At 39.3% G+C, this 19,256-nt stretch overlaps 1 protein-coding gene across 1 annotated transcript; it reads left to right on the top strand.

The window, feature by feature from the left end:
* The first annotated feature begins 4,401 nt into the window (after positions 1–4,401).
* LOC131246709 (serine/threonine-protein kinase PBS1-like) lies at positions 4,402–15,252 on the top strand. The gene is made up of 5 exons (XM_058247059.1): positions 4,402–4,781; positions 6,050–6,255; positions 7,492–7,681; positions 11,943–12,334; positions 14,620–15,252. Exons 1-5 carry the CDS (start codon positions 4,661–4,663, stop codon positions 15,124–15,126), a joined length of 1,416 nt encoding a protein of 471 aa, XP_058103042.1. The 5' UTR covers positions 4,402–4,660; the 3' UTR covers positions 15,127–15,252.
* Positions 15,253–19,256: the final 4,004 nt, after the last annotated feature.

Here is a 19,256-nt window from a genome sequence, read left to right on the forward strand (position 1 = left end):
AACTTGGCTCAGCCATAGGTTGACCTCAGCCTGAACTCGGCTCAGCTCGGTCCTTGGGCCTGACTGGCCAAATCAGCTTGGTTCGATCAGTAGTTCAGGCTAGCTCAAGCTGAATTTGAGCCAAGATCGAGCCGAGTTTGCCATTGAGGCATTTTCACAAATACCTGAACTGCGACATCAAAATCCCACTGTTTTATCAAAGTTGCTCAGTCTCAACCAAAAAGTCAAAAGACCTCTCAGCCAACATCTCCATCTCGAACAGCTGCTCAGACTCAACCAGCCCAGCCAACATCTCTATCTCGCGCAGCTTCTCAGCTTCAACCAGCGAGTCAAAAGACCTCTCAACCAACATCTCCATCTCGTACAGCTTCTCAATCTCAACCGCTGAGTAAAAAGACCTCTCAGCCCATGTCTCATTCTCACCTAAGCTCTCAACCTACTCAAGCAGCATCTTAGCTCCCATCTCCACACACTACTTCTCAATCACATACATGAAGGTGAGCAACATCAATGGCAAAGTAACCGAGCCATTAAACTAGTTCTATCCGAGTTCGATTCGAGTTGGATTTGAGCTAGATTCCAGCCGAATTTGATCCGAATCGAGTCGAGCTGGGGCTTGCTCAAACTCAGCTCGAAGTCATTCTCGAGCTCAAAAAATTAGCTCAAACTTAGCTTTGAATTGAGTCGGATCGGATTTTTTCGTGTCGAGCGAGCTAACCGAAATAACTAGGTTTGTGTACACCCTTAGAAATGACTAATGTATATGGACTTGGAATGGGTAGTGATCCATCCGGTACCTATTCTTTGGGCCCCATAATGATGTATGTGTTTTATCCATGCCGTGCATTCCTTTTTTCAGCTTATTTTAGAGTTTTATCCTAAAAATGAGGCAAATCCAAATATCAGATAGAGCTCACCAAAGAAATTGTGGTGATTGAATGGCTACCATTAAGAACTTCTCAGGCCCACTGTAATGTTTATTTTACATCCAATCTGTTGATTAGATCACACATATCTAAATGAAGGGAAAACATAGATATCAGATTGATCGAAAAACTTTAATGGTCCGAAGAAGTTTTTTATGGTGGCATTCAATAACCACTGTTTCCTCTGGTGTGGTCCACCTTATATTTTGATCATCTTAATTTTTGAGATAATTACCTACAATGAGCTGGAAAGGGGGATGGACGACATGGATAAAACATATACACACATCATGGTGGCCCCACAGAACCGAGGGATCACTACCAAGGAATTATCATATATGCACAACACAATGAGCCTTTTACAAGAATCAAGAGTGGTCGTCCTTTCTCAAGTGTTCCCTGTGGCCCACCTGAATCAGTCTTAATTTTCGGGCCACTGTCTAAACATGCTCGTCATGCATTATGATGGGAGTGGATGTCATCAACACTTCACGGGACACCACCCATAATTATTTATGGCCCCACCGTAGTTTCTGAAACTCAGGTGGACCACACCACATCAAGTCAGAGGTTTTAGCTAGATTTTACAAATTTTCCTGCGGTGAGGCCCACCTGAGTTTTGGATCAGTGTGATACTTTGAATTAAGGCCTAGCATGGGGTGTCCTAACTAATGGACCGTGTGGATCTTATCTAGACGACGTCCATCCACGTCAACAAACGGTCACGCACACGTTTGACTACACGTGGTCACGATCGAGTTTTTTGAAGTTGCAATGTGGTAATCTTATCTCTGTATTTTCTTCAGCTCTGCCAAGATTACATGCGTGTTCTATACAGCTCATCTCATGTATACGCCAAACGTGTGCTAGCATTGCACATAAGTGAAAGATCCAATCCATTCATCATGTTGTTCCGTTTATACACAATTTTTCCCAAAATATCCAAATATTCGAAACATGTAGATGAGTTAGAAAGCTTCAGCCAATTTTTTGAGAGCCGTACATTTATTTTTCGAACTTTGGCCCACATGGCAAGTGGATAAAATTGATTATTGGCATAGATCATAAATATAATACTTACGTTCTGATGGATGGATTGGATCTCCTATATATCATTCGATGCTGTCACATGTGTGGTGTTTACTTAAGCTTTATTGCACACGCATGTGTGCTCAGGAAGCCTTTTTTCTCTTCCTCCAAAAGACTGATTAATGCTATCTCACGGATCACGATTCACGAATAGGAATTATAGGATCCTCGACCGGCAGCTCTGCCTACTGTACTCTGGTTTTCAATTCTGAGAACTGGGCCTATTTTTCGATGATCCAGACCATTGGTAAAGTGGGCCTCACTACAGATGGACTATGCATCAAATATCTCATAAAGAGGATAATCTAAACCTTTAGGTTTGGGGACCACAAATATACGACCAAAAATACAAATACGGGAACGGTCGGTCTACATTCAACGGTTAAACGGCCCAGGACTGGCGGCTAGGATCTTTTAATCGGGGAGAGTTTTGGTCGCACTAATCCACTGTGGAATGCACCTTATCAATGGTTGGGATTACTGAGTGGGCCCCATATGTCAAAACTAAAACCCGAGTATTCAATACATACTGTTGATCTGGCCGTGGATCTGTTGGGCCACACCTTGGATGGACCACACGTAGGATATACTTTTGGTTGGACGTACCAGAAAATGACAAAAAAACGTTGACACAACAGCGAAGAATTTTAAAAAATAAATGCCACGTGTCAACACCAAATCGACTCTAACAAAAGAAAAAAGTCATAAATTGCTAAGAAAAATCTCCGCGTTTTCTATATGCAGAAAAACCTTTGATACTCCAGCAGAGAATGGTAGATGATACGCAGGCACTTTGAGTTATATAATTAATATGAATTAAAATGATTATTGTTCCCACTTTATAAGTTTATGACCAAAAATCACACTTATTTTATTATCTAACTGTCTGATTATTAAACATTTAATGGACGGTTAAAATGAAAAATAAATCTAACGGTCCTCTTTTAACAGACAAGTGTCCCAAATCAGAACTTAAGATTGTTCGTCCAATCTTATCGTGGAACTTTAACTTATATACATTGAGATCCCGCGGTTTGATTCGAGTAAATATGTGTCACATATATAACTAATGAGTGCCAGTGTGTAAAGTATCAGACGCATCCGGAGTACCAAATAACTCCTCTTCAAGCTAGTCATAGTCTTCTAAGTATACGTTCGCTGGCTCAACACACACGCTCTCTACACGCGCTTTCCACTAACACGTGCTAACCTGGCTAGCTGAAAATCGGATTGTGTACGCTTTTATCGTACTGGGTAAACTCTGTTGGACCAACCGTGAATGTATGTGGTTGATCCACGCCGTCCATCCGTTTTAACAAATCATTTTAGGGGTTGAGACCAAAATTGAAGCATATCCAAAGCTCAAGTGGACCATTCCACAGGAAACAGTGGAATAAAGATTTCCACCGTTGAAACCTTCCTGGTGCCTGCAGTGATGTTTATTTTATCATCCAACCTGTTCATAAGATCAAAAATATATGGATGAAGGGAAAACATAAATATCAGCTTGATCCAAAACTTCCATGGCCCCCAAGAATTTTTCAACGGTAGAGGTTCAATTCACACTGTTTCCTATAGTGTGGTCCACTTGAGCTTTCTATATATATCATCTTTTTTATCTGAACCTAAAATTATCCACTAAAATGGATGGACGGACTGGATAAACAACATAAATCACAATGGGGCCCACAGAGCTTACTCAGTACGCAATCCGATTCCAGCTAGCTGATGGACATCTGAGCGGTGCATGAGGTGGGCTATATCTTGAAATGATCCACAGTCAAAAAAATAATAATAATAAGGTTGGCCTAATGAACAGGTGTGCTGCATATGTTTATTGAATGTTGACCGTTGGTTAGTTTCCTTGAACTATCCACTGTTTTAACATGGAGCGACCCCCGTGATTGGTGGGCCACCATAAAATTTCCAGCAGGTTATATTCACGGCTTGGAGCGACCTTACGAACGTTCGTATGTCCCAAACGCTTGCCAGGTTGTCACTTGTGCCGCGTGAGGCCCACAGATCAGTTGTGGAGCCTTTTGAATTGGTCACGGACCGTTGCCGTATTTCTCTTCATAGCTGTGTAGTTTTCACGCCGCAGGTTTAAAAGCTAATCCCATCAAGGAGATTTTCGAGACATGGCCCACCTACTGTCCCTCCCAATAGAGCAATGGTCTGGATCAGCTGACCATGTATCCGAAGTCCTATTCAATAGGATCATTTAATCCGTCCATCCAATATTCACTCCATGGAGGGTCATGATCGATGGGCCCCACGCAGTGATTGGACTCTGGCTGTACGCCGAGTCTTGGTGTATAGTAATTGATACTCCGTAAATCATGCTTAATAAATTAGTAGAGAGAGAGTGTATATAAGTTCATATACATAGGCCGAAAATATAGCCGGCTAGAAGAAAAAAGTAAAAAGAAAAAAGAAAAATCTCTCTGATTCGATTCTTCTACTCTCCATCTTGCATTTTTCTCATTAATTTCTTCAATAAGATCTCAATCTGATAAAAACCCAGAAATAAAATCTGCTTTTTTGAATCCATTTCATCTGTAGAAGAAATATGGGAGATTGCTTGGTATATTGTGTTGGGATTTGAAAACAAGAAAAAGAAAAGAGGATTTGGATTGATTGAAGATATGGGTTGTTTTCCATGCTTCGATTCGAAGGAGGAAGAGCATCTAAATCCTGTAGATAAGGGAGATTACAGAAGAGAAGGCAAGCCCACCATCGAATCTCATATTGCCAGATTATCTTCAGGTCTGTGTTTTTTTTTTTTTTTTCCTTCCTTTTTTTAAAAAATAAAAAATAAAAAATTGGATTTGATCTGATCTGTGTTTTTGGGTGATGTTTTTATTAGTCTTGTGATTTGGGTATGTGCAAGTTTTGATTTTTTTGGAGCTACCAATGAAAACTCATTGATTTATTTATTTATTTATTTTAATTTAGCCTAGAGATTTGAATTTGAATGGGATTTGATCCAATCGGTAGGAATTTCAATTGGGTTTGTCTTAAATCTGTATTCTTTAATAGATTTCACGTCGCATTCGATTTCAGTGTTTGGCCTGATTTGTAATTTGATCTGATCTCGGAAAATAGAGTATAGAGTGTTTTGATTGTTCTTGGTTTAGAGAATTAAAGCTTTGAACTTTTTGAATTTTTGTTGGAGACTGAATATTTATAGAATCATTTTTTGTATTTTGTTTTTTTTGTTAGAGACTTAGGCCCTGTTTGGTTGCCCCTTAAAAAAATGGGTTTTTCTCATTTTAGTTGACAATAATTATGTATTAGAAATCATAGTTTGTATAAAATGAGATGAACCCATTTTTAAGTGGCAACCAAATATGGCACAGAGACAAGAGCTTTGAATTTTAATTCAATTCATTATAGTTTTCAACGGGCTTGTCGAGAATCTGCTTGTTTGAAGAGATTTCAAATCGGTTTTGATTGCTATAAGTTGATTTGATTGCAGAAAATGGAGTATCAGGAGTTTCAATGGTCCCGTTTCTAATTACTGAAAAATGAATCCATGATCTTGGGTTACTTCATTTCAGACACTACAGCTGAACTGGGAAATGGGCATATCAAAAAAATAATAATAATAAAAATAAAACTTGGGCAATTGGGTATTTCAGCTTGAGTGTGATTGAGTTGCATTTTCTTAGTTTGATCCGGAGTGAATGAAATTGAATCTTGTTTGGTCTCTGAATTCCATTTTTTGAATGTGGCAAGTTTGTTCATCTCCTTTAGCTAGTTAATTTCAGACAATGGAGCTGAATTGTGGAATCAATTCAATAATAACTTGATTGGACTTTGATTTTCATTAAGTTGGTATTTCAAACGAGCGTGAATTGAAATTGGTCTGCTCGTTATTTTATTTTATTTTATTGAGAATGATGGAATACGGATTTCTCAGCTTTTCAAATGGCTGCTTTTGAAATTGGGATCTTGGTGTGGTGATACAGTTTGATTCAGTTCGGTCGCTGTGATATTCATGGATCTTGGCTCTATTTTTGGTGGTTTTGTAGGAGCTGACAGAATCAAAGCCAGAAACGCTATTGGGTTGAGAAAGGAGTCCTTAGGTACTAAGGATGGGATTGATGTCAAAATCGCTGCGCAAACATTCACCTTCCGAGAGCTTGCAGCTGCAACGAAAAATTTCACACCTGAGTCTCTTTTAGGGGAAGGGGGATTCGGTCGTGTTTATAAAGGCCGCCTAGAAAGCACAGGCCAGGTAAGATCTTAGTTAAATACAGAATTTGGGTGCATGTGTAGAAAAGCTAATCCTGACCTTTATCATGCTAGCAAATGTTTCCACTCAGAATAGTAACTGTGGTATTGCCATTTGGGGTGGAATTATGTTTTCCTTCCCATTATCAAGTGTGTTCGGCGCAAAACCCAATATTTTACAAGAGAGGATTCTGCTTCCAGTTTTATCATGAGAATGTGTCATCATCTGGAATCCTGTGATCTGTTGTATAGACAGGTGTATAAGGCTGCAGTTTCTTGTAACACACTAGAACATAAATCCAACTTGGGGCCTGTTTGGGTGCCACTTAAAAATGCATGCATCTGATTTTAGTTAATTGTAATTAAATACTAACGATCTTAGTTAATGTAAATTGCTGATTATCAAGATTACTTTTAGACTTTTAGTCCTTACCAAAACAAAAAATAAAAATAAAAATAAAAAAGATCTCTAGAGGCTGAATTTCCTATTCACTTTCCGAAAATCTCCCAAATCAGATTACCCTAGTTATCAAGTCTTTGGTCTTTCCTTCATTGTATGTGGCATATTCAAGAATGCCTCTTTCTTTTTTCTTTTTCTTTGTTTTTTGAAAGATGATAATTTCATTAAAAGGCCGAAACCAATAAATACAAATGAAAAATAAAAAACCAAAAGGGCAACAACTACCAGCCCAATGGAAAAGAAGAAGAGCTAGCCAAAGCCGAAGCCCATTCTAAAACTAGAGATTTAGCCCTACTGAAAAGATTTTTCGCTGGGAAGGTTAGAGATTGTCTTTTTAATCATGTATTTTGCATGCCATTAATGGGAAGGTTAGAGTCGACCAATGGAGGGGATTTTATTTTTTATTTTTGGTTTCTTGGAATGATCAATCCATGATTGGGACCATTAGATCAATGCCTTGGATAGACCAACCATGGCCCCTAATCTACAGCTGTGTTTTGCAAAGGGAACTTCCCTGTGGGAAACGAATAGTAGACTCAAGTCTCTGATCTCTAACACATAATTAGTTTTGACTAAAAAGTGATGAACTCATTTTTAAGTGGCATCCAAACAGCTGCCTAATACAATCTTAGGAAATAAATGTTGCATTTTCATTTTAGGTAATCCTGTCTTGTACAGATTCAAAGTGCAATGAAATTGTTAGTTAATCCATGACTAGCAAAGTACTGTTGCATTCATGTGGTGGGAGTGTGACAGGAGTTTGTGCTTTTGTGTTAACAGGTCATTGCTGTAAAACAACTTGATAGAAATGGGCTCCAAGGGAATAGGGAATTTCTGGTCGAGGTGCTCATGCTCAGCCTTTTACATGACCCCAATCTTGTTAATTTGATTGGCTATTGTGCTGATGGGGACCAACGGCTTCTTGTCTATGAGTATATGCCCTTGGGGTCGCTGGAAGATCATCTACATGGTAAGTTTGCATTGTTCCTGCTCCTTATCTTTCGATATCACCACTTCATGACTCTGCAAGGAGGTTTAATAACAGTCTCATCTTGGATTCGTTTTTGTAAATATTCTTGTGGGGTTTTACAAAAATATGGCAGGGTGATTCAAATATCAACTCTTTCAATCTTGATGCTGGATCGAATACAAACCTTTCTAGGATAAGATCAACATACTAATCAGCATGTATGGTCTAAGTTGATGTTATAATTACATCCAATCCATCCATTGTGTGCTCCCCCTCCTGTACTCGGATCCCAAAACTCTGGTGAGCCACACCATGTAAAAATCATGACTAAAACCTCTAAAACCACCTGTCATGGCCCATCCGAGTTTTGGAATTGCCTGATTATTTTGCGTGTCTGGGCATCTGATTGGATGCATCTTTCTGAGTGGATTAGATCATCATCATCATCTAAGCCTTATCCTAATTAATTCTGAATGGATTAGATGGCATATAGAAAAACATTATGGGCCCCATGTGCTATGTGGAAGGTTTTTAATGGTGGGCATCCCCAGCCCAACTGTTCCTTGTGGAGAGTCCCACCTGAGTTTGGAATCAGCTGGATTGTTGGGTATCTCAGAGAGCATTAAGGGGCTCATATGATGGATGTATTGATGTCATTAAAACATCAACATGGGCCCCAAACATTTTTTTATTGGGTCCCGCGTCTTTGATTTTCCTTTCCTAAATGTGGATTATGTTCCTCTTCAATTTTGTAGGCAAAGTTTCTGCAAATGCTTTTGTGTAGCATCAAGTCACTGAAATGTTTAAGCTTCCTCTCATAAACTTACTTTGGGAAAGAAGCGCTTTTCTTTTGCCCAAGATGTATGGTAATTCTAGGCACCACATCTTCAAATGCTAAACACAAATACCCTGCCTTTGTCCAAGTGCACATGTATGCAGGATTTCGGAAGTTCATCATATGGTCCATTTTTTTTGCATGTGCCATTCACATAATCATCATCATCATCTTAGCCTTCTCCCAGCTATTTGAGGTTGGCTTTTGAAAGGCAGATTGGAAAATTTTATATGATCTGCGGCCCACTAGACATCAACTTGTCTTTTACCTGGGCATTTGGAAACCGTCTGTGGTAGAGGCGCACCATGCATGTGCCTTATCCTAAAAAATGAGGCCGGCCCAATCATCTTTGAACGTAGACTCACCGTTGTTTCGTTTCATGCTGTCCATTTGTTGGATCATGTTTCTAGCCACTTGATAAATGCACTATCTGGAATTTTTGCCTGAGCCAACCTGTGACCATTTCAGATCTGTTCATTGCTGATTTTTGGCACTTCAAGACACTGATTTCAAAAGGATATGCAATTCTATTAGCCTAATATGGGAACCTTCCCTAGACTTAAAAACTCCCTAACAAAGAGCTGCAATGAGTGGACCATCTAATGAGTTGAATGCACTGACCAGTTCATTTATACAATGGGGCTGACCTGATGCACGGCTTGGATGTCACACAAACCACATTTTAATTTTTTTTAGGTGTACTTGGGCTTAACAAAGCCCATTTCTTAAATGTCCCTGTTTTATTTCTACCCTCTTGCATTTCTATTACAACCACTCCATTTGATTGCTTGGTTGCTTGCGTTCAGTTCATAGTCCACTGTTCAAGACCATGTCATTCTTCTCTAAACACTCCACATCCATCCTATGCGGACACTTCTCTTGAGGTGCTCGTGATTTTATCCATCAGTCATTTTCGGGGAATGTTCCAACATCATGAATATTTGAAGAACCGAATGCCTCAACCTGATCTGATCTGAGGGGTAGTGTTCGACATACACACCCCATGTATTGTTGGCACTGTAACATATTTTATATCCAGTATGGTGGATATAGCCATATTGTAATTTCTTTTCTAAGCTACCTGTGTGCTTGGATTCACAGTTAAGGGCCTATTTGTATGCACCATCAAAAGGGGTATTTGATGCCCAAATGGCATTTTGAGCCAAGCCCCAATTCATGTTGTGCATTTGGATGCACTTTTGCGAATCCTATTGTACTCCTTGCTCGGCAAAATAGGCGCTAAAAAGCCAACTCGTGAAAAACCAATTGTGTCGAATTGAAACAAATTCGTTTTCATCGAGTCGACCAAAAAGCAGGCATGAAACCCTTTTTGTGGAAACCCCTTTTTGTGCAAGTGTGTCTAAGCAAGCCCTAATTTAAGTTGTGGGCTTCTATCTGTGTGGAAATATATATATATATATATATATATATATATATATATATATATATATATATATATATATATATATATATATATATATATATATATGTTGAAATGATGCCCTTTTTTTCCAATCCATCTCGTTCCTTCTCCCTTCCCAAAGGAAATATATACTGCTATCCTATCAGCAACTCCCTACATGTGAAGAGGCCCTAAATCTAGTAGTTCTTTTACCTAAAACTCATGTGATTCATCATCAGCATTGAGGTGTAGCTAGGCACATGGGCCATCATGATCTTATTTCTATTTGTTAGTTCCAATTTTACCCTTCAGCTATCTCCATTGTACATACTCTGCTAGTATGACATTGTACATCTCATTAGTATGTAAGTGAATGATTCAGTCACTCCCAACACAATGTATGGAAAATACATGGAGAACACGGGTTAAGAGTTTTTATTTTTTTTAGATGAGATTAGAGAATAAAGAACTGATCACATCATTCAAAAAAAAGAAAAAGAAAAAAGAACTGATCACCTACAATCCAATGTATGCTAACTTAGCACTCTATTCCCATCTTTCCTGCCTGTGCCACTTGTGTAGGACATCCATGCCATGTAAACTATGGGTACTACTATGAATATCAACTGTGTTGAAAATCAGTCTGATCTACTCATTAGGTGGGCCACACTTGTGCATTGAATCAGTCCATTGACCATTCTTCGATCTCACGATGTGGCCTGTGTGACGTACTATGCACATGATACTTCGCTGGGAAACATGGGCTGTGTGCTAAATTAGCATACAACCAGCTGTAGCTGATCAGTTCTATATAGAATAATAGGTGAGAAGGCTGGGTTTGATACTTGAATTTGTAAATTCGCATGATTTTTATTTTATTTTTTTATTTTTAATATCAAATCTTAAATGTGTTATACTAGGTGAGATAGAGGTCATTCATCAGGTGGCTCCATTTGGTATGTACCACGGCACCAAAATCAGACTGGTCCTATCATTAGGTGGGCCACATGTATAGTCAAAATGTTGAACTTGGTCAATTTTTAACCGTCCATTTTCTTTTTGTTCATGTGCCCACCTGAGACTGGACTGGTCTGATTTTGGGACATGAAACCTACATTGGATTGGGAAGTAGGATTTAGATGGCTATTCACATTCTGATTTCTTTCCCCAAGATACACCGCCTCTTTGGGTAAAAAATAGTGATTAGAATCATTCAAGCTACTGTTTGAGTATATAAACTTAGTTTTCATGGTTGAGCAATCCAGTGTCAGATTTGAGGGTTGCTCGAATACGTCTTGATTTATTGCAATATGATTCATCCGACTTTAGCCTTTGAATGTGGGTCATCTTCCAAATGATCCAAACCGTTTAAATGACAATTGACAAGTCTCACTTTCTATGGTGGAAAGACAACACATAAACTCTCTCAGTTGGATTATTTCCACCCATTCATAATATGGCTCTTTTGCTTTTAACATTAACCGTCATCACCATAAACTTTGTATAGTCAATGGGTTGAGATATTCAATCTAGAGGATTTTTTAGCCACCCCAATCGAAAGGGGGGGGGGGGATGCAAATCCAACGGTTAAGAGTCCCGACAGATCTTATCATAATTCGTCAGGATGTGTTACAAGCCACTTAATTATCGAAATGTGGCGCACAAATGGTGGAGCCCACTTGATGAATGGCCCAGTATCTTACATACCTGTGACACTGGCAGGTTGGTCCTACTGTGACAATGCATTGCCCTTAAAATCAAGCCAGCCCAGTAATCAGGTTGGCCTAGAGATTACAAAACAAGTGGAAGTCTGGAAAAGACTTGGTTGTATGCTTGTTTCTAACATTACGTCCAATCTGAAGAGTGGACGAGCCTATTTTTGGATACGATTATCCACACAGATAGGATCTCACACCCACCAACACATATAGTGGTGTGTAGATTGGTTATGCATGCACGTGGGCTTGCCAAACCTTCGGTTTTAATACATTGATGACTAATATTAAATTTCTTTGTTTGTGTAGACCTTCCGCCGGACAAGGAACCATTAGATTGGAATATGAGGATGAAGATCGCCGCCGGAGCAGCCAAAGGGTTGGAATACCTTCACGATAAAGCGAACCCTCCTGTTATATATAGGGACTTCAAATCATCTAATATATTATTGGATGAGGGCTATCACCCGAAGCTATCTGATTTCGGGCTTGCAAAACTCGCTCCAACGGGGGATAAGTCGCATGTTTCCACAAGGGTCATGGGAACTTATGGCTACTGTGCTCCGGAGTATGCTATGACAGGACAGCTGACGGTGAAGTCTGATGTTTACAGTTTTGGGGTTGTATTCTTGGAGCTGATCACGGGGCGGAAGGCCATCGATGGCACTAAGCCCCACGGAGAACAGAACCTCGTTTCATGGGTATGCTTTCTTAGCCTATTCATGGTGCATATGTCATAGTTCCCTAACTCGGTGACTCGACTCAAAAATTGTATTAGTTAATTCCACTAGACTATATTTCAAGCACAGTTCTAAAATTCAGTGACTCGGCTTGAATGTCTGCCAAGACAAAACAAGATTTCGAGCCGAGTTAATATGAAACTTGCTGGTGAGCTCAACTTGGTCGAGTCAGCTCACTGGGTCGACTCGACGCAACTGGGCACAACTCGAACCAAGTCAGTCACTGGTGATTTTTTTTTTTTTCATAATAAACGGAAGAGGGCTGAGTGACCTGTCTTTGGGAATCTATTAACTCTGCAAACAAGGCGTGCGGTTCATCTATATGACTATTATGTCAATTTTTATATTCATTAGCTATTAAATAGCTATTATTCACATATATATTCTTATTAAATTAGCAATTAAATATCAAATAGAGTCAAGTTGAGTTTTTGTGTTGACCCGATCTAACCCAGCTAGACATTGAGTCGGGTCTATTAATGGTCCCACATCATTGGTTGTTAGAGAATCAAAGTTGGTTTACCAACGAGTCACGAAATGCGATGGTTCTTACATATGATTTCTTAATTTTTTTGGAAGTAATTTGTTGATAGCGTGCACCTCTCTCTCTCTCTCTCTCTCTCTCTCTCTCTCTCTCTATATATATATATATATATATATATATATATATATATAATGTGAGGTGCAGCTGGTTGGATCCAGTGTGTTCTTGAAATACAAAACTTGCATACACTCCCTTTCCAAAAAAGTTCAATACACCAAGCACTACATTTAGAATTATTAGATTTGTTGCTAAAATATCAGTATTCAACCCGAAACTCCCAGCAGATGGCCAGTAACCCAAGGAAACGAAAGAATCAGTTGAGTTTTTGGGGTTTTTGAACTATGATTTCAAGCCAAGTCACTAGGAAACTCGATTGTGGAATGGCTAGGTCTTGAATCGGGAGGACTCCTTGAGTCGGCTCACTGACTCAGTTGAGTCGAGTTGAGTTTTCTGGTTTTGGTACTCCAGCACACAATGAAATTTATTGGTTTTCCGTTCTGATCTGCTTTCAAACTCCCTCCGCTTTCTAAAATTTTCAAATGATTAAGGCTGTTTATTTAGTTGAATGAAGTATTTCATTGTGATGGAGTAGGCTCCAAATTGCAATTACTTTACCGAGTTTGGACTCAAAAGGGATGTAAATGCAATTCGCAAGCTATTTCCTAGTTATGAATACTACAAAAAAATCATTACAATTGCACTATTTCCATTGATATGAACTGAATTTTCACACTTCAATACTGTTGTAAATCCAAACACACCCTAGCCATCATCTAAGCCTTATCCCAATTAATTGGGGTCGGCTATCCAAACACACCCTAATATCGGCCTTTTAAACTACTTCATTGATAATTGTATTTTATTTATAGGGTAAACATGATCCTGGGCCTGAGGACGTGCCTATTACTGTTAGATCTCAGGTTTGTACAAGTTTGTCACATGTTTCAGTGATCCAGACCATTGATTTGATGGGCTTCACTATTGATGGAAGATGCCTAGAAAGTCTCTCAGGTTGGGAGATCCTAGCGATCCAATCTTGGTATTTCTATCTGTTGACTGTGGACTGCTGCTGCATCATTTTCTGTGACCTTTATTTTCCAGCCTCCAAATGGAGGGTTAGGCTTGCCGGACGTGGGAAATTTTTGGGACGTCCTCATCATATCATGGCCCATCACCACCCAAACTAGTGGGGCCCATAATTTTAACAGTTTGGTTCAGGCCAGAGCTGTACAGGCTGAAAATTGGAGTTACCATGCAAATTTTCGAGAGATTATATGAATGTATGTCCTGTCATGGATGTTAGAATTTTAAAGATTTTACACAGTTTGGGAAAAATCAAAATGAAATATAGTGTCCATTCAAGCATGTTCTCACCCAACACGGTACATGTGGGCCCCATTCTTGGTAATCAAAATGGTGGACCCTGTGGTGGAAAAAAAAAAGATGGGGAATATCCCCCAAAAAAAAAAATAATAATAAATAAATCCTCCAAATGTTCATAACTTCCAACTGGGCCTCTGTTAGGTGTGCAACTTAACCTTCCTCAGGCGAGTCACCTCATTGACTCGGTTAAGTCAGCTTATCTTTTGAATTTTTTTCACTCAATTGGCTCTAATTTCTACTGTGATCAGCTCAGGTGAACTCAAATTCTGAGTCGCCATGTTTTTGAAGTGCGAGTTCTGATGCTTTTGAATCTTTGCAGGCACGACCCATGTTCAGCGACCGACGGAAGTTCTCAAAACTAGCTGACCCACGGCTGCAAGGACAGTATCCGATGCGCGGGCTCTATCAGGCCCTTGCTGTGGCATCCATGTGCATCCAAGAACAGGCTGCCGCACGTCCTCTCATCACAGACGTGGTGACTGCGCTTTCCTACTTGGCGTCCCACACGTATGATCCCAACACAGCTCATCCTCAAAACATTAGAGTCACCGGAGAAAAGGATGAGAAGAAAAGAAGAGGTGGCAGTGGTGATAGACGAGATGAGAGAGGTGGAAGGCTAGCCAGAAATGAGGGAGGCGGTGGGTCTGGTCACAAGTGGGACTTGGATGGGTCCGAGAAGGATGATTCCCCAAAGGAGACTGCCAGGATTTTGAACCAGGATTTGGATCGACAACGGGCTGTTGCTGAGGCCAAGATGTGGGGGGAGAATTTACGGGAGAAGCAACGGGCAAGTGCACAAGGCCGTTATGATGGAATGAATGGGTAGTGGGGAATGACCCAAATCACATTTTCCCACCTTGAATAGGAGAGGTGGGCCATATAGTAAGAACAAGAGCTGAAGAGAGTGTATATTGATAGAGAAGTGAAATGAAAAACAGCAACATCTTTTTTCTGTCTCTGAGGTTCAATTTTTTTAATTTATTATTATTATTATTATTATTATTATTATTATTTATTATGAAAATTTGTGGGAGAACACAAGTGGGCCATGCCTCTTTTCAGGTAGTGTTTGGATGGACAGGAATCATCTACACCATGTTTGCATTAAACACCCGAATTTCTTTGGGGCCTACCTTGTTCTATATGTGAAATCCTACTCCATTCATCAGGTGAAAACCTTATTTTCACCATACATTCAAAAGACCAGGCTGATGAAAAACTCAGATGGACCACACTAATGGGAATGATGTAAAATTCGGCCTGCCTGAGTTTCAGGTTGGGCTAGGGTTCAATGAAAAGATTCACACCATGGTGGTCCCATGCCTGTGGTGTGGCCTGCAAGAGTTGTGGATCTGGCCAAGTTCTGGCTCCAGGGCCTTGCATACGGCCTAATGGATAGGATGGATTTCACATATACGACATGGTTTGCAATGTCTCTGTAAAATGTCTTGCAGATTCCGGTCCACCGCCGCATTTGAACATGGTCTGCGTAAAATGTGTTGTAGAGGATTTTGGTCCGCCACATTTGGGCATGATCCACATGAAATGTGCAATTAATTGTGTGTTGGCCCACTGGGATTTAGATTCATTCATCTGACATGCATCACCTTCAATCTAACATGAATTTACAAGTTTTAGGTATGATTTTACACTATTGCCTATGGTGTGGCCCACCTATGATTTGGAGTAGCGTTATTTTTTGGATTCAAGGTCAAACACAGGAAATTGTTTCTCCCATGTTAGTGGTGTGCATGCCCTCAAAACCAATGCAAGTTAATGCTCGGGTTTTCAATTTTAAAACCCGAAACCTCATTTCAACTTAAAAGTACTCAGTATGAGCTTTTTAGAGTTGAAAAAGATCTCCTACAGGTGATCGCACCCACCATTACGGGTCATTTTTTCTGTAACAGCTGTTTCTGCCCCATAATACATATATAATAACATGCATCATTGAAGTTACCTAACGGCTGTTGGATAACCATTTTTGGATACCATGCCTACAGGCTACCTGTGCAGTAAGAGCTAGACAGTACATTTTAAGCTAAAATATCATGGAAAAATATATATTTTTTCCCCTTAACCCCCAAGTGATGTTTCATGGCTTAAAACACACGGTATGTCTCTTGCCATACATGCAGACTGTAGGTGATTAGCTCTCTACAAAATCCATAAAATAAGAGAAACAATCACTAACAGGCAACCTGTATGTCAAGATTCATACAATGCATCTTAAGCTACAAAAAGTCATATATAGATGAAGTTACAAAAAATATGTATCTTTTATTGATCTTTTTTAGCTTAAAATGCTATAACTCTAGCCTTGCACCCAACCTGCAGGTTTTTTTTTTTTTTTTGTTAGCTTGTTAGTACACCCACTGTCAAATCACATTTCACTGTTAGCCACCCCCACTAGGGAATCGATGCCAAGACCTCCGTGTTGAAACAAGGTATCTTTCACTCAGTCTACCACTTGAGCTATGGATCTGGGTGTAACCTGCAGGTAATTAGTTCTTTCTTTTAAATTTATTTATTTAAAAAAAAAAAAGATAAGAAAATTTTATTAATTCCAAAGAGCCAGCAACTCCAAAAAATACAAAAGCCAAAGAGCAGAAAAAAACCCACACCTTAGTCAGGAAGACATGAAAAGAAAAAAGAAATCACATCCCAGGTCAGGAAAGAACTAACACTCTATGCAAGAGCTATAGCAAAAGCCTACACCCTAGACTAAGAAAACATCTAGGAACACTACACTAGGTATCGACCATGAAAGAACAAATGCACTGGTAGATGCATTCAAGATTGTATTGTTAATATGGTGGCCCCCTATGCAGATAGGCTATATCAAAAGGTTGCAGTGATTGGACATCTATGGCCATCTGATTGTTGTGAGTTTTGCCCATTGAATGTTGATGGCTTGTCAATTTCTGATTTAACCAACCCTCTTCTGGCAACTGGTAGTCTATCCAAAACAGTCCGATTGTCTTGATTTTTTGGATTTGGGTCACCAACTTAATGGTCCTGATCATGTAAACAGTTGCCACATGTACAACAGAGATGTTTTCAAGCGCACTTCAGAAACTCTGTGGAGCTCAGGAATCACACAAACATCATGATTCTACTCACGCACCTGAGAATTACAAAAGCATGCAGCATGCATAATCCATATATAAATGTTCGACAAACACATCTACTGAAACTGAATTTATACATATCAGCTTGGGTGATGAACAATATACAGAAATCACATATGTGCACATATATATGGAAGGATACAGATCTTGACCCTTCTTTTACAACTTTGATGTACCAACGATCGACATAGATCATTATACCACAAGATCATAGTCTGTGGACAATGACCTTGCACTTCACTAATTCATCTAACACCACTGTACTCTTGGCATTTCTCTTCCATCTCGTCAAAGTATAATGAGAAGGAATTGTGAAGATAATCACTACTTTGAAGACATTTAGTACATGTCTACAAAGAATGCCTGTATACTCAAACATCTGGCAGCTACAACTTCCTCTCATCTCCAAAGCATTGAAGGTAATGATCTGGGCCTTCCTCTCTTCACTGAATTTCACCACCTTGTATGTACAAATATCCCCTTCTTCTTCAATTCTATTTACCATGTAACCAAAACATTTAAATAATTTAACTTGGAATTTCTTGAATATTTCTCTAATATAAAGGTACGCAGATTGTTTTTCCATCGGTGATAATGTCTTGAAACCGGGCGTGGTGTTTATTGTCTCAAAATCCGCCTTGATTTCCTTATAGTGCAAACTATCAAGAACACTATCATACTGCTTAAAGAGCTCTTCCAAACTAGTATGGGCCTCTTCCCTTGAAAATTTCTTCGGGCAAAATTGAAGTGTTCCATCACATATTTTTGAGAAATTTACCATGACCACTATTTTCATTGATCTATTTTAGGTTGTGGGCCCAATTACAAGAGGTAGATCCAACACTCAAATGGGCTAAACTACTTGAGACGGTGGTATTAAACCTCCACTATTGAAAAAGCCATTAGGCTCAATTTTATTTTTATTTTATTTTTTTTGAAATATCCAGTTGTCTTATGACTGGTTTGGATGGTATATAATCATCATGGTAGGGCCTCGGAGAGATTTCAACGGTAGTCGTTCAATCGCTCCATTGTTTCCTTCAATATGGCCAACTTAAGCTTTGGATCTCCTTCATTTTTGGGCCCACCTCCTAACATGATCTGGTAAAATGGATGGACCAGGTGGATTTTTAAGAAACATCACGATGGGCCCTAGGCACGCAGAGCTGGGTTGATCCAACAATCATGTCCAGCAAAGTCAAGTAACAGCATTTTCAGTCAAACGGTGACATGGACTCACTTTGATGCAAGTGTTGTATATACGTGTCGTCCATCCATTTTCTAGCTCATTTTAGGGCATGAGCCCAAAAATGAAGAAGTTCCAAATCTCAAGTGCACCACACCATAGGAAACATGCCATTAAAAACTTCTTAGAGCTACAAAAGTTTTGGATCAAGCTGATATTTATATTTGTGTTTTCCCTTCTTCCTGATCTATTTGACCTTATCAAGAGGTTGGATGGCACATAAACATTATGGTGGGCTCTAGAAAGTTTTTAATTATGGGCATTAAATGACCATTGTTTCCTATGGTGTGGTCCACCTGCGATTTGGATCTTGCCTCTTTTTGAGAAAACGTGTTAAAATGAAAATGCAAAATGGATGGATAGAGTATATATACAACACATACATTAAGGTGAGCCCCACTGTCACAGTATTAATGGATTGGGTGTTTCCTAACCTAACCAAAGGGGCTTTTTAGATAATGTGTGTTAAAAAAAAAAAAAAAAAAGAAGAAGCTCATCTACTAATAAAACAAGTAGAAATCTAGATAAGTTACTTGAGGCATAAGTTACTTATTAAAAGTAACTTATCATTCAAATACA

Source organism: Magnolia sinica, chromosome 5 (assembly GCF_029962835.1).
Source record: "Magnolia sinica isolate HGM2019 chromosome 5, MsV1, whole genome shotgun sequence".
In the NCBI taxonomy this organism is placed as follows: domain Eukaryota; kingdom Viridiplantae; phylum Streptophyta; class Magnoliopsida; order Magnoliales; family Magnoliaceae; genus Magnolia; species Magnolia sinica.